The 16054-nt window shown below is 33.8% G+C and overlaps 1 protein-coding gene across 2 annotated transcripts in view; it reads right to left on the reverse strand.

Annotated features, from left to right (window-relative positions):
• Window positions 1-1755: 1755 nt before the first annotated feature.
• Window positions 1756-16054, reverse strand: part of CYTIP (cytohesin 1 interacting protein) — a 66752-nt gene continuing 52453 nt past the window's right edge. For both annotated transcript variants that reach the window (XM_006921092.3, XM_006921091.2), the window contains 3 exons: window positions 14202-14271; window positions 6561-6627; window positions 1756-3431 (listed from right to left, as the gene is read on the reverse strand). In XM_006921092.3, the coding sequence (XP_006921154.1) occupies window positions 2965-3431; window positions 6561-6627; window positions 14202-14271 (604 nt within the window). In that variant the 3' untranslated portion in view covers window positions 1756-2964. The remainder of the gene's footprint in view (window positions 3432-6560; window positions 6628-14201; window positions 14272-16054) is intronic.

A 16054-nucleotide genomic window follows, 5' to 3' on the forward strand; every position in this document is an offset into this window, starting at 1 on the left:
GGGAAAGAGACAGACAAAAAGAGATAGAGGAGCAGAGAAGAGAAAAATTTCCAATACTGAATAATAGCATATTTTATTTCAGAAAGGTATCAAATGTTTATTTTATTGCCCATAATTTTGCAAGAAAATGAATATAAAGAACCAAGAATTTTGTGATCTGAACGATTTAATATAATTGTTATGTATTATCTACTGTACTTAAGTTATATACATCCATAGATACTTATACTTTCTGATCATTATACACAATCTGTGTCCATGATTGATTTATTTAGTTCAAACAAGTATTTTTAATACTGTTTGTATCATGTAATTAAGATAATAAAGAATTGCAAAGTAGAAGGTGATGAATAAAAGTTCATTTCATAAATATAGTTCCAAACTCTTTGACATGTGGTGTTTCTTTAGCCCATGAGAGAATAATTCTCAATATGCTTCACTTAAATTTGGTTTAGCAATGCCATACTAGAAAATACATTTTCATAACAAATTTTCAATTAATGCAATTCATCAATATTACATAACAATTTGGGAGTTTAAAAAAACCTCTTCGCTTTTTCAATTCTTTTCTTAGTAAATTGCATCAAACTGAGTCATTGTTCACCATAAGATTAGATAAATGAAATCTTTTAAAGCCCTATTGAAGTCATAAGCAGTCTGAAAGCTATGCTGTGAGAAGTTTACCCACATTTCTAGTTTTCTCACAACTTGTGAACACACAAAACTTGACATGCACTTGCTTCTTGTACTTTGGTTAAAAAGTGCTTTTCTTTTTTTCCAGAACATATCTAACTCTGGACTCTAATTCTTATCACAGATTACAGTGGAACTTGCTATATCCCTTTCCTGTGCCTTTTGGGTTTGATGTTTACTGTAATAAAGAAGTATTGCACTATATTTAACACTTAAAGCCACAAAAAAGTAAATGATCTCTAGTCTGTTTTCCCAGATGACCTGTGGTAGTCCTCAAAACATCATTCATATTGCAGAAGACAGTAAAGCCATCTTTCCTCAAATAAATGTGATATTTCTTTCTGTAGACCTCCGTGAAATAGGATTAAAAGGAAATGCTGCATTCATGTAAGCAGATATTTAACATGATAATTCTAATCTACAGTAAGAAATAAGCACTATCAGTCAAATCACAACTGGTTTGCAAGCCCTTGTTGAAAATAAATGTATTACTAACCATGCAGTTATTGATGTGCCTATATCTGAAAACTTGCTTGTGGAGACCAAGAGGAAGGGTCGTCCTAAATGTGTTTATCCTCCTATTTATCTAAGACAATATTCTTATTCATGCAATATCTACAATTGTGCATTTTTAGTATTTGGGGGAAGAGAGTTTTATGGTGATAACTACACAGAACCAGCAAAAGAATAAACGATATTTAGGGATACTAAGAGAATAGGCTAGAGTCAGGAAGAACTGGCTTCCAATTTCAGCCCTGTCACTGACCATGGGAACTTCTCAGAATTCCTGCTTCCTTATCGGTATGCCTAACACCTATATACAGGGTTATTTCAGGGATCACATGAAAAACATCTTTAACCTACTAGGCATTCAGTAAATGGTAAATAGGATTGCTGCTGTTTCTGTGAAACAATCTGCATGCTGCTTTTCATATGAATGATTCTCAAGCAAAGACCACTGGATGCTTTTGAGTTCAAAGAATTAATAGAAAGCAGGTCTCAATTAGCATTTTAATTTTATATTTAACTTTATTATTTATTTCTTACTCTACAAGCTTCCTACCCTTCTCTTTTTTTCCTTCAATATGACTCATTCTTTATTCAGTTTATTTAAGCATAACAATTCCACTCAAAGTCAACTATTGATTTCTCCCAAACTCTCTCTCTCTCTCTCTCTCTCACACACACACACACACACACACACACACACAAAACTTAAAATGAGTAAAGGTTATTTATTACATTGTCTGGATTATCTACTCTAGAATATAGGTAATGAGCAGCTGTATCACCAGAACAGAAAAATCATGGACTTTAATGGGTATAGAATAAAAATGTGATTGAATGGCTAGAAGTAATGTAATAACAACATAATAGACAAATGAGTGGTGAGGCAGTAACTATTTGGAATATATAATACAAAGTGAAGGGTAATGTGAAAAAAATTTATAGTAGGAAAACCTTTTTCCTAACTCTAATTTTTCAAATTTTAGACATTTGTTTAAAAAAAAAAAACAAACACAAAGCTGTAAGATCTTGAGTCATCAGTTTACACAGAACAAAAAATGAACTGAGTAAGAATGACATTCCCACCCATTTTGTTTAGGCTGCTTATTAAAAAAAAAAAAAAGCCTTATCATAATCTTCCTCAGATCCCATCTTAGACAATATCTTTCCATGGATCTCATGAAGCATAAACTCTCGTATTAAATCTTATATTTCCTTCTTTATTATCACTGTAGATACGAAATGGCTAATGAGTTTCTTTGTTTATAATTTTTCATAGATTTAAAGAGTAACATTCAAAATTGCCTATTATTAAGGCTCCCCTGGAGGCTACTGAGATTAAGTTAATATAAACTTTTGAAACCTACCTATTAACCTGCAGAAGATATTCCAAATAATTGTATTCTGTCATCTTTATTTACACTCGACTCCAAAAGTTCTCAATTTTTTTTACGTGGATAATCTAGAAAATAAATATTACTCCTGCATTCACAAACAGCATAAAATGAGCAAGCACTTGGTTAATTTGTTACATTATCTAACTTAAAACTTTATTTCCCTACTGTCTGCTTAGAACTCAAGCTGCCCTAGTTGGAAAATGATTTAAGAAACAAAAATAATAATAGAAAAATTTAAATAAAAGTCACTATTGTCATGAAATAGGATGTCAGTTTTGCAATCTATCTGCACTTTCCCACTAAACTGGGTGAAGTTGATCTAGCGATATTTATGAAATAAGCGCCTATGAAAGGGCACCACAAGCCATCAAAAGCGACTCTCTTCCTCTTCCACAGGGCGGTGAAGGCCAGGGATGAATTTTAAGAGTTGTTTCCGGACACTTCCTCTTCTGCTTTTCCGGGGTAGGGTCCCAAACGCGCTTGAGAAATTGCTTTCCCACAAGGGAGACATGGACCCACTGCTGGCAGTACTGATGCTCCGATTTTTCCTTGAAGATGACCTCTTCAGAAAATCATCCCCATCCTTGAGGACAAAGCACTCATCATCTGTGCTTGTCTGCCTGCTGAAGGCTCCTCTGCTCGAGTCCTCTGACATACACGTCTGGTAGCCATCCTCGCTGTCCATCGTCATGGTGCTCAGCCAGCTCTTACAGCTACTCTCACTGGAAAATCGATTCCGGTCCAGGAGGGCAGGGCCTGCCCCAGGCAGGGTTCCAAATAATATTGATTCATCTATGTCCATGTTTTCTAAACTTGGGCAGTTAGCTGCATCACCTAGAATGCAGAAAACAAAGTTTACAGTGGAATTGATCTAAGCATCACTTCCTACAAATAAATACATCAAAATGTATCTTAAAAGGGTCCAGGAAATAGTGTGGGTGAATATTATTTTTCACTGAGCTTTGACTTGCATGAATAAGTGATTGTTTATGAAGTCATTTGATGAAACTTATAGTGGGATTTCCCAAACTATTGATCATGGACTACTGTCCATATTAAAGGGTCCCATGGTCATCAAAATGATAATGCTAGACTAAATAAATTTAAACAGATTTTCATATGAGAACAGTTCAATTCATCTGACAGAACACCAGTATGACTTGTAAATTTCCAAAGAGATCGTTTTTTTAACTGAAGTGACCCTGAAACCTTTTATTAAATGTCTCATAGAAATGGGATTCTAAAGAATACACTTGGGGCAATGTTGTCTTATGGATTTTCTCTATTTAGTTCCCATGATTTTAAATTACATTATTGTCTTTTGTTTAGACTGCCTATAAATATAATTAAACTATTGTCTTTTTTAATAATTATAAAATTATTATGACATTGTTTGAAGTGTATAGAAAACAGTTACAAAACTTACACCTTCCATATCTTGGCTATTGTAAATAGTGCTGCAGAGAACACAGAGGTGTATAAATCTTTATGAATTAGTATTTTGGTTTTCTCTGGATAAATATCCAGAAGTGCAATTGCTGGGTTAAAAAGTGATATCTATTATTTGGATATTTATTTTTAAGTTTTTGAGGAACCTCCAAACTGTTTTCCACAGTGGCCCTACCAATGTGCAATCCCACCAACAGTGTATGAGAGTTCCCTTTTCTCCGCACCCTCACCAATACTTGTTTTTTGATTTATTGATGATAGCCATTCTGGCAGGTGTGAGATAGGTACTAGTGTAACCCAGGGGATCACTTTACAAATTGTATACATGCCTAACCATTGCGCTGTATACTTGAACTAATTAAAAAATAAATAATATAAAACCTGTAATCTCATTATAGAGTATTCAAAGGTGTTTAAAACAGAAAGAATATCCTCCAGCCTCAATATTCCAAGTTTCTTTTAGAATATTTTTAATACTTAATGCTCTGGAATGGTACTATGCTCAGAAAACAGCCCTGTCCTCAAATAAGTAATAACTCATTGGGAAAAAGTTGAATTTTATCTGCTTAGCTGAATTTTTTCATCAGCCTTTCATATATGTCTGAGATTTCCAAACTCTGATTTTAATCACACACCAACATCTTGTCCATACCTCGCTTGCTTCTATACTGAATTGGTTGGTACGCTACTAAAAGAAAGGATGTTATTTGTAATACTAGCTGAAAAAGCATGTTTCACATCCACAGATTCAAACAACAGTGGATTGAAAATATTGGGGGGAAAAAATCCCAGGAAGTTCCGAAAAACAAAATTTGAATTTGCCACAGCATAAGCACTATGCTGAATCCATATGAATGAAGTAATGTGTAGGCATCCCCTGCTGTAGCCTATGTGAAAATATGGGTTATATGCAAATACTACGGCATTTTACATAAAGGACTTGAGTATCCTCAGATTTTGGAACCAGAGAGGTCCTGAAACCAATACCTCACAGATACTGAGGGACCACTGTAATTAGAAGGTGACTTTGTTTCAGGAAAAGTAATAGAACACTGCACACTCAGAAGTGGTTTTATTTTGTGCTGGTTACCTACTGTTACTTCCTTTGTCCTTGGTTGACAATGTAAAGAGACTGTTTATTTTTCCACTTGATCTGCAAAATTGAGTATGGCCAGCCCTACAGTGACTAATCATAATGCTTTTTCCTTCTTGCTAATACAAGCTACTTTATTTCATCTTGCAACAAGTTGATTGGAGAGGAATTGCTTTGTACAATCTCACGCCATGATTATTAATTCTAGGTCTAGAAAAAGTAAACTAAAGAAGAATTCTTTCAATCTCTCAAAAAATAGGTACAACAATGGCCTTAAAAGGAGTCAGTCTCCTTGATTCTGAGCTAAGGACCTTGTTAATACAAAGCCATCCCCACAGAATACCAGGACTGCCTACATTTTTCAGGCCAAACCCCATCTCCACTCAAAAAATGCTCCAGAAGTGGAGTCAAAAGGTTTTCCAATCACCTTTGAGTCTACAGAAATCCAGAAAGTCGTTGAATTTTGTACCCATGTCTTGCTAGCCATTTTCAGACCTTAAAAAGAATCTATTACGAATTTTTAAAATACTAACTTAAAAGCATTAAAAAAGGTAAATCATACATAACATTTTATTTAAAAAAAAAACAACCTCAACACAAACCTCTAAGCCATAAATTAGTGCCTAATTAAAAGTTAAATGTATTTTTTTTCCTGTAAACAGATTATCACTTTTGACAGATATCTAGATATAAATAGAGACTTTAGCCAAGTATTATCTGAAGAAGACATAACCTACATTTCACACACCCACATAGATAGTGGTTTTGGTGAATTATTTGTACATCTAAGTTCATTCCTCAGGTTATGCTAGTCACACAGCAAATGTTAAATCAACAGATTTTAAACTCAGCCCTTCCCTTATAATGTGCACAAAGGTAAGAACCATGAATTTACTGTTATAATAATCATTCTCATTTGCGTCTTGGGTTTGAAGGTCACGAAGGAGAATTTCTCTGTATTAATGTAACTTACACTGTTTGAACAAATGATAAGAGTTCTACCCAAGAAGCATGCTACCATTCCAGCCTCAATAGCTTCTGAGAACTACACGGCCCCTGAGCCATGACTGTTCTCAGGAATTTCATTCATTTGCTGAAATTGGGCAATCATTCCTACCACTCCTCTAAAATCTCTAGATGCCTCTTGCAAGCGTGTGCATGCATGCATGTGCATGCATGCGTGTGTGCATTTTCATGTGCATATATATTATGTGTATGGAGGAGGTTATATGACTTAACCTGTCCCTCCTCCTAATATATAGATCACTCCAAAGATCACACCAAAGAAACACAAACTAGTATTCTTTATCTATGTAGACAACTTTTTTCTTGTAATGATGATTATCTTAAAGCTACTGAGAGGCAGAAATACTGAAGGGGTGAAATGTTAGTGTGGTTTCTGAACAGGAAATCACATTTACCATGAAGCAAGCGCTGTTCCTGTAACTGCAGAGATCTGAACTCCACCCATTTCTTCTTCAAGTTTTGCTGAGAAAAAAAGAAAAAAAGTGCTAATTATTAGGAAACTCTAGTGAAGACAGCAATTTGCTTCTAGGTGTTGTGATTAAAATTAAAACTTTTTTCTTTCTTTCTAGCACTAACAACCCCTCTCATTCATTTGAAAAAAAAATTCTGTATAAAAGGAGGAAACTGGGAACACTACTTTCTCAAGAAATAGATTATTTCTTGATTATTACTAGATTAGTAGCAACAACAAGTTGAAACAATGACATCATTTCAAATAGAAACAATTGAAATAATAGAAACAATAAAAATAACAGATAATAGAAAGAATGACATTTATATTTTTATTTTAAAAAAATTATAGAAACATATTGCTTGAGTTTGTGTGCATTTACTATCTGTTTAGGGAAGGATTTACTCTGTAGGCTTCCCTTATCTGCAAGAGGAAGACAGTAATAAAACCTAAACCCTAGAATTATCATGAGGATTAAATGAGTTAGCAGATGTAAAATGTTTAGAAAAGTGACCGGAGTTTAGTAAATGTTCAATAAATACCATCATCATCCTATAAAAGCCTGGGGCACTAAAACAGTTTTTTCTGCTGAACATCTATTTATTTTCCATACCAAAAAGAGGAAGTCAACCTGTTCTGAAAGGCTTCTTTGGAAGGCAAAATTTAGAACACTGCTAAGCACCTTGATTTCTTAACTGCTTCCTTCATTTGTTGCCCAGCACATGAGAGCTGTGGTCCCAGGCAGGAATGAAGTGGATGCCGTGATGGTTAAGAGAGCACGTGAGACCTGGCCTAGCTCACAGACTGGGCTGAGACGATGAGACTCAAAAGCCAACAAGGCGAAAGGCATATGACAAGGCACCATCAAAGGCTTATTCTCCCTCCTTTTCTTTGTCCTCTCCTCCATCACTTCCTTTGCCATTTCAGATCCCCACAGCCAGCCCAACAGACAGACACAGCTCAGATTTGCCTATGGACACTTGTGCCAGGAGAAAGGCAGCCTAGGGGTCTTTCATATGAAGCGATTTGGAAAGGGCAGATGAAGGCTAAAAAGGAAGAGAAAAAAAGTACATTTGGAAGAGGAAGGCCTAAGGAAAAGAAAATAAAATTACAAGAATGTCAAATGCTTAAGGGGAAAATGGCTGCTTCCTCAATTCAGAGACTAAACAATCATTAGACAGGATTTTCCAATCCTTGATAACAGTAACATTTAGCGGCAATCCTTATGGTTGCCAATATAATATGCAAGCAATAAATCAAAGCCATAACATGCCTGGCTAAAAAAATAATTTCTTATTTTTTCTGTACTATAATATAGTTTATATGGCTATGAGACTGCTGGGCTACCTGAATCACAACTCTTGTTGTCTGTTTAAACCTGTGGCCATGTGAAGGTCAGAGTTAGGTACCCAAGGAAATAACAAGGTTCTGGCCTATGTATCAACCCCATTCTTCTTTCTTATAGAGGGTTATCTCCTGCAAGAGTATAGAGTCCAGTAGGGGAGCATAAAGATAGGTTAACAGTCAAACTATATATAGAGAGATGGAGAAATTGTATTTCTGCACCTGCTATCCAAAAATACAAAGTCAGGGACTTGACATGGTTAATTTTTATTTAAAAAAATTAAGGTCTTAGAATATCTAATCTGATGCTTTAGCCCAATCATCTAAGTATGTCATCACTTAAAACCGAGAAAATACCAGTGTAAAGAGCAGATGTGTCAAAGTGACTAAGAGTTTTAGTTCATATCTAAGCTTCCCTATTTTCCTCACAGTCTGTTTCTGCCTATTATTAAAGAGTTGTATATTTAGACAAATTTAATTTCTCGTCATGAGAAGAAAATTAAAGTACATGTGTATCTAACCATACTGGGCCATATCCCCTCACTGTGCCTTGGTCAGTGACTGGTGCATAGAGGCTACTCAGTAAATATTGACTGAATGAATATATTTAAAAATGGCTTCCTGAAACAACACGCAATTATCAAAGATCAGATATTTTGGATATATTTTCAATCTACATGAGACCGATATACAACGGAACATTTCCATGGCACCTTGCTACTTTTATAGTGCTTTCACAGATAATATGCTGTTTAATTTTTCTAACTGACCAAAAAAGTTCTAGATTAGAAAATAAAGGTTCAATGTAGCAAAATATTTCCCAGGACCTACAAACTCAATAAATAATAGAGCTAGATTAAAAAGTAACTCCCCCAGCCAGCCCATTGGGTGCACTGTTTTCATGTTAAACATCTGAATCATAGGTCAAGGGAAAGGGAATCCCTAAATACACGGAGTCTTCGAGGGACAGAATGCACACTTACATATGACACGCCAACTAAATGTCACTGTGTGAAGGGGAAGCCAGCCTGACAGTGATTATAGGTCAGACTCAGATATTTCTGGCTCAAGAGATGAACTGAAAAATCTCATAAGTTCAAGATTGAAAAAGAAACACAAATGCAAGAAGGTATATAGGAATAAATCTAAGGGTCTGCTGGACCTGGAAAAGTAGAAAGAGGTAGCTAGGAATTTGGATCTTATGATGATGTACAGTTCAAATGCATTTATGTAGCATAAGACATAGACAAGTTTCCTGCTTGAGAAAAGAACCTTAGCTGAAACCTGACTACCATAAAAAAGGAGGTTGGGGAAAGAGGCTGATGATTCTATGGCTCATGCAGAGTTGTACGTAGTGAGGCAGGAGTACATAAATGCAGCCTCTTGACCTGAGCCAAGCAGCACACTGACCCTTCAGGGAAGGCATCCAAGCTGCCAGGCCTTACTCTGGATTGGGAGCCTTGAAGTGAAGAGTTGAGGCAACTGCCTAACTATCTATCACACTGAGCAAAAAGGAGAGGCCACTATGCAAGGGAAGTGGGCAATTTAAACTTCAAAATATCCACAAAATTTTGTGACAAGAAAGACAACAAAACTGATAATCAGTACATGGATTCTCTCCAAATAAAACAAAAATAGAAAATTGTCCAAAGATTTTAAAATAAGAATAATAACAATCCTTTGAGAAAGAAATTAGATCAATGTTAATAAGAACAAGAACTTTGAAACAAAGAAATAAAACAAGAATAGATAAACAAGAAAAAGAACTATTTTTTCCAGATGCATTAACTCCTTTATTGAAAGAACTTGGCCATAAACATAACAAGGGTAGAGAAGTTCAGCAATAATCTTTTTGTCCCCATTTTCAAAGGAAGATACATGAGTGGGGAGGAATGAGCTGTGCTCCTCTAATTGAAAAGGGACTATTTGAAAATAAAAAATTAATTAATTTTTAAAACTCAACATAAAAACACATTCTATACATAACACAGACAACATTATTGACAATATTACTAAGAAATTTTAAAAAGAACATAAATAAAGTAATGCAAAATATGAAAGAGCAGTTAGGAAGTATAGAAGATAAATCAAGGGACTCTAAAATATGTCTAACAGAAACTCTAGAAGATAATTCAGGGAATGGTGGAAAAGGTACAGTTGACCTTTGAAGAACAAGGGGATTAGGAACACAGACCCACCCAGTCAAAAATCTGCATATAACTTTTTTACTCCCCCAAAGCCTAACTACTAATAGCCTACTGTTGACAAGAAGCCTTATCAATAACATAGTTGATTAACACATACTTTTATGTTATATGTCTCACATAATATATTCTTACAATAAAGTAAGTTAGAGAAAAGAAAATATTATTAAGAAAATCATAAGGAAGAGAAAACACATTTACAGTACTGTATTTATCAATGTCATAATTTACATCATTTGTTTACAAGATGAAAAAAAATTGTGTATAAGTAAACCTGTGCAGTTCAAATTCATGTTGTTCAGGGTCAATAGTATATTCAAAGAGATCAAGCTGATAGTTTTCCAAAACTTAAGAAAGTCACAAGCCTTTGGCTTGAAAGGGCACTGCAAATTCTAAGTTCTAAGCAGTACAAATTTAGAAATGAATCCAGAGCTAATCACATCTTGGTAAAACTATAGATTAGTAAAGACAAAAGAACATCTTAAAAGCAACCAGTAAAAGATGAAAGATTGTCACAAATTGAAATATTAGTTTTTTAAAAGACTGAAAAATAGAAAATCCTCTAGAGACAATTACTAAGAAAAAAGGAAAACATAAAAAGTAGTACAAATAAAAATGGGGATATAATCACAGTTGTGATAGAAAACAAAAAGCTGATGATACAAGTTGAATTATCAACTTTATGAAATAAATTTGAAAATTTAAAAACATTACAAACAAAACAATTCAATAAAACTGGCTCAAAACAAACAAATAGAAAGCTTGAACAATCTTATAACTAATAAAGAAACTGAAACAGAATTTAGAATTATTCCCACCAAAAAAGAACCTCAAGCCCTGATGATTCAGATAGTGTTACAAGTATTCTACTAGAGAACAAGAAGGGGAAGATACTCATGCTAAGAGTTCAATGATGACGTGGACTATAGGCCAGTGGTTACCAGAGGGTAGTGGGGAGGGGGGTGGGAGAGGTAGATGGCATAAAGGGGTCAAATATGTGGTGACAGAAAGAAATCTAACAATGGGAGGTGAACACACAGTGTAAATATATATATGCCTCACTGTTAAAGTGTATAGCTGAAACTTATTGGATTTCATTAATCAATGTCACCATAATAAATTAATTAATTAACTTAAAAAATTAATAAAAAAAAAAAAAAGAAAAGAGTTCAATGATACCAAAACTAAAGAAAGTCTGAGGGGAAAAAAAAAGTACAAACCATTCTACCTGTAAAATTAAGCTACCCTCAAAAATCTTAGAGAAAATGTTAGCAAAGCAAATATACAAGTATATAAAGAATGATTATAAATTATGACCAGATTGGTTTTATTTTAAAAATGCAAGGGTGATTTTACATTACAAAATATTTAAAGGTCATTTACCATATTGACAGATTTTTAAAAATAAAAAAAATGAAACCATCTTAAGATATGCAAAAAGCAAAGTCTTTGATAAAATTTAATACACAAGCACTATAAAAACTACCACCAAATTTAGTATAGAAGGGAACCTCTTTAACCTAAAAAGTATATTCATAGAAACATCTCATTCCCAACAGAAAAGAGTCAAAAGAATTCCTTTTAAAGTCAAGTTTCTATTCATTGTCATATTGTAGGTCCCAGCCAGTGAAGTAAATAAAAGAACTAAATGTCATTCTTTACAGGTAGTTACTATCTTTATAGAAAATCCAAATAATCTATAAGTAATTTATTAGAAATTATGTAGTTTAACAAAGTGTTTGAATATAATAGCATAGAAAAATTTTTATTTTACATATCTTTACATTAATCTCAATCACAGTATTAATTTTCATAAACTGTAAGAACAAAACTCACATTATGAAACAATAAATTTAACAAAAAGATTTATAAAATCTATTTGCATATAATTATAAGACTTCATTTCAAGAAATAAAACAATTAAAAATGGTGAAATTCTTTATCAGTAAGAAAACTCAATACCATACAGATGTCAATTCTCCTCAAATCGATCTATCTATGTAAAATGTACTATCAATCAAAACTCAAACATTTATTTATGGAGCTTGACAATCTGATTCTAAAATTTATACAATCAAAGGATCAAGAATAATCTGGAAGGTTTGCCCACTCAGATATCTCAATATTTATTACAAGGATATAATAACTTTGAGAGAAACAAATTGATCAATGGATCAGAATAGGGAGCCTGTAAGAATATCTATGCATATACAGAACTTGCTTAAAAATAGAGGTTTCACTGCAGGCCAAGTAGGAGAAAAGAAGGACTACAGACAACTAGAGGAACATCCTGCATAAGTTTTCATATGAAAAAAAAAAAAAAGCAACCGTATCTCACACTAATACAAAAATTAATTCTGGACTTAAATATAAAAAGAAAACCTTCAAAACTTTCAGAAGAATATACAGAAATGCAGATTACTTACAAAGAATAAACAATTAGGAGCTCTCATAAACAAAAATGTCAAAAAGTTCTAAGGAAACAAAACATCAACATAGAATAATTTAATTGCCTAGCAAAACACTTTCAATAGTAGCAATAAAGTAGTTTTTTTTTTTTCCAGAAAATGAAGACCTACTTATCCTCACTGAAGGAAATATCAGAGCAAGAAGGAAAGTAAACCCAGAGGTAAGGAACAGAATACTAGAAACAACAGCAAGAGCATCAATTCAACAGGTTAGTCTATTCTCTAATAGCTATTTAGAACGAAAACCTATATTTTTCATTTTAAAAAATAATGAAAGTCTCTAAAATAAGCAATAATAAGGAAGATTGGGTCTTTAAACAGACATTTAAAGCATGTTAAGGTCCTCATGATGTCTGAGAGAGGATTGAAATATTATAAAACTATACATTTGTTAGAGAAAATAATAGTTAATTACATACATTAAAACTTGAAGAGAAAATGTTCAAAGAACAGAAATTGCTTAGAAACATGAAATGTGTGTTGTGCAAAAGGACTTTATTCCATGAAATATAAACCTTTTATTTTTTAAAATTTGTTTTTAAAAAAACATCAGTTTGTTTTATACATTTCTTTCTTTTTCCTACAAAAGACTGACAAAGCCAGTTTTACTTCTTAAAATTTACTGACTATGTTCCTTTTGCAAAAAAAAAATTATATATATATATATAACTTTTGACAGTTTTAAAAACCCAAATATATTGTGAGGTGCTGTTTACTCCTCACAAAAATGTAACAATAAAATGCTAGAGGCATTTCCCTTAAAGTCAAGAATAAAACTGTCACTATTTACAATACTGAAGGTTATAGCCAATCTTATAAAAGAAGAAAATTAAATTAGCTGAATAATTGAGTGTAAAGGGGCAAAACTTTTATTATCTTCAGATGATATTATGTCTATATGGAAAATCTAAGAGAATCTATGAAAATTTTATTAGAATAAAGGGAATTCAGCAAGACAATCGAATTTAAAAATCAATAGCAATAAATTAAATGGTCTCTTAAAAGTAAAAGATATATTTATTAAGCAAGAAAAATAAGTTACATAAGAATAAATATAACAAAATATATGTAAAATTGTATGAAGAAATTACAAAATGTTTTTTTATGTTGAGGAAATATTTTTTATACTACAACTTCTTTCTCTCTCTCTCTCTCTCTCTCTCTCTCTCTATCCTCTCTCTCTCTCACACACACACACACACACACACACACACACGCAGCAAGCACTTGGGAAAATAATGAAAAGACCAGCTCCTCCTTCTTTGTTTTTTTTTTTCCCCCCAAGCAAAATGTAAATCAAGAGAGATCTCAGGTGCATTAATGAAAAGTTCTTCAAGTGATGTGCTTTCCTGAGCCGCATAGATATACAGGAGGAAGAAAGTAATTTGCACTGGTTTGTGGAAATTTATGTGCCTGCAAAGGTAATTGTGGCTCTTGATAATTCAGCAGTTCAGACTCATCACAAAATTTCATCTTCAAGAGCTATCTCAATTCCTCAAATATGTATTTACTTGACCACTCACACATTCAAGGATGGAAAATGTGCCTAACTATATTAAATTAAATTACCTTTAAAACTTGCAGCTTTGCTTCAAGCTCTGTCCTTTTGAGAATTGTTGTCCCATTAAGAGTCTCTATCCTGTTTTAAGAAAAAAAGGAAGAAGGAGGGAGAGCATGAGTAATTCATTCAAACAAGTACCATCCTTATGGAGTATTACAATTTGGGCACAGACTATCTTTAAAAAGCAAAATAAATGTCACAATTTTCATGGTACTTCAAGTATCTGGACCTAGGCCAAATCTCTGACAACATTCTGAGAAAGAAAATGAAAAACAAACAAACAAAAAACTTCTCTTGAGAGGGTTACTGAAAGAAAAGATTCTAGTTAATTTGTAAACCGTAGTTCAGTTTATAGAAGCCACATATGGCAATGATGGTTGTTCTCTACTAGAATTTATTCGTGTGAGGTCTGGCTGAATTACCACTTTTATGTGGTGACTGTTTATTGGGCATCTACTATGTGCCAGACTCTAGACACTGTGCTAAGCACAAGGGGTACAGCAATAAGAATAACACGCCCTAGGGACTTTCAAATAGTAGAATTAACATTATTTCTGAAACAGGGCTAACTCTTTTCCTCCCTAGGATTCCAGGAGCTTTTGCCCCTGTAAATTGCCTTAGTTTTGGAATTAGAACAAATAAAACCAGAACTACTATGAGATAATAATCTTTATGACTCATTTCAAGATCTTTTAAATTTACAAACTTTAGTCCTAGAATTATCAACACTATTAAGCGTTAGAATTATTAACACTAATAAGTGTTCTTTCTCCCTATACCAAATGCCATGCTAAAATTTAAAAAAAAAAAAAAAAATTTGTTCTATCCTGAGTGATTTGCTTTATTTTGTGGGTACAAGTTAGAGGGCTTTATTTTGATTACTAAGCCATCAATCTGAATAAGATAAATTTCATGTGTGAGTCACACACTTAAGCATTATTAAAGTATTTGTTCAAATTCCTTCTGATAAATAAGCGGTAACTCTATTTATAAAGAAGCACTAATTTTTCTATTTCAAAGAAGCACAGCAAAATAATAGCATTAAATTATCTTCTATTTCTAATACCATCATATCCAAGATAATGAGATGATAGCAAGACAAGACATTATCTGCTTTCTCGTTAAGGCAGTCATGACTCTGGGCAATAGTGAGGATCTCTATAAATCTGTTCCATTGGGACTTTTAATGGCGATCTGACCTGCCCGAGCAATAGATGTCTATGGGCCAAACCTCAGGCCTGGATTGGCTGCTCTCTTCGGTATCTGTACAGGCTGTCTTGCATTTTCCTGATCTCTGGATTTCCAACGCCTTAATTATCCACCCGAAGGCTGCTCAATAGGTGAAGGGACTGAAGCTTACATGAAGCTTCGCCACCAGTCATCTTTCAAAACTACTCCCCTCACCCCACACACAAAACATCCTTTGAAGTTTTAGACTAGAATCACTGGAGATTGTCCAGCTGATTTTCTATTGGCAGCTTGCAATGAGCAGTTGTGGTGTAGTTGAAGAGAAGAGACCCTGGCATCCCGAGCAGGTGGTCAAATCCCAGCTCTGTCACCTACTAGATGTTTTATCTTAACTAAACCTCATTTAAGCCTTAGCCACTTCATCTATAAAGAGGGATAAAACTAATCTCACAAGGTGTCTGTGAAGAACAAACGAGTTAATATAGGACTCACTTTAATCAGAATAAATCCTAATCTACCTGGCCTGGCTGACACACCCATACTCTGCCTCCTGGCTAACTCTCTGTCTTCATTCCTCATTTTACTCTGTCTAATTCACCATCCACCAATCACACTGGCTTTTTCTCTATCCCATGGATGTGCCAAGACCATTTTGACAACTCAAAGACCTCTC

The sequence above is a fragment of the Pteropus alecto genome, unplaced genomic scaffold (genome assembly GCF_000325575.1).
Source record: "Pteropus alecto unplaced genomic scaffold, ASM32557v1 scaffold3, whole genome shotgun sequence".
NCBI lineage: Eukaryota > Metazoa > Chordata > Mammalia > Chiroptera > Pteropodidae > Pteropus > Pteropus alecto.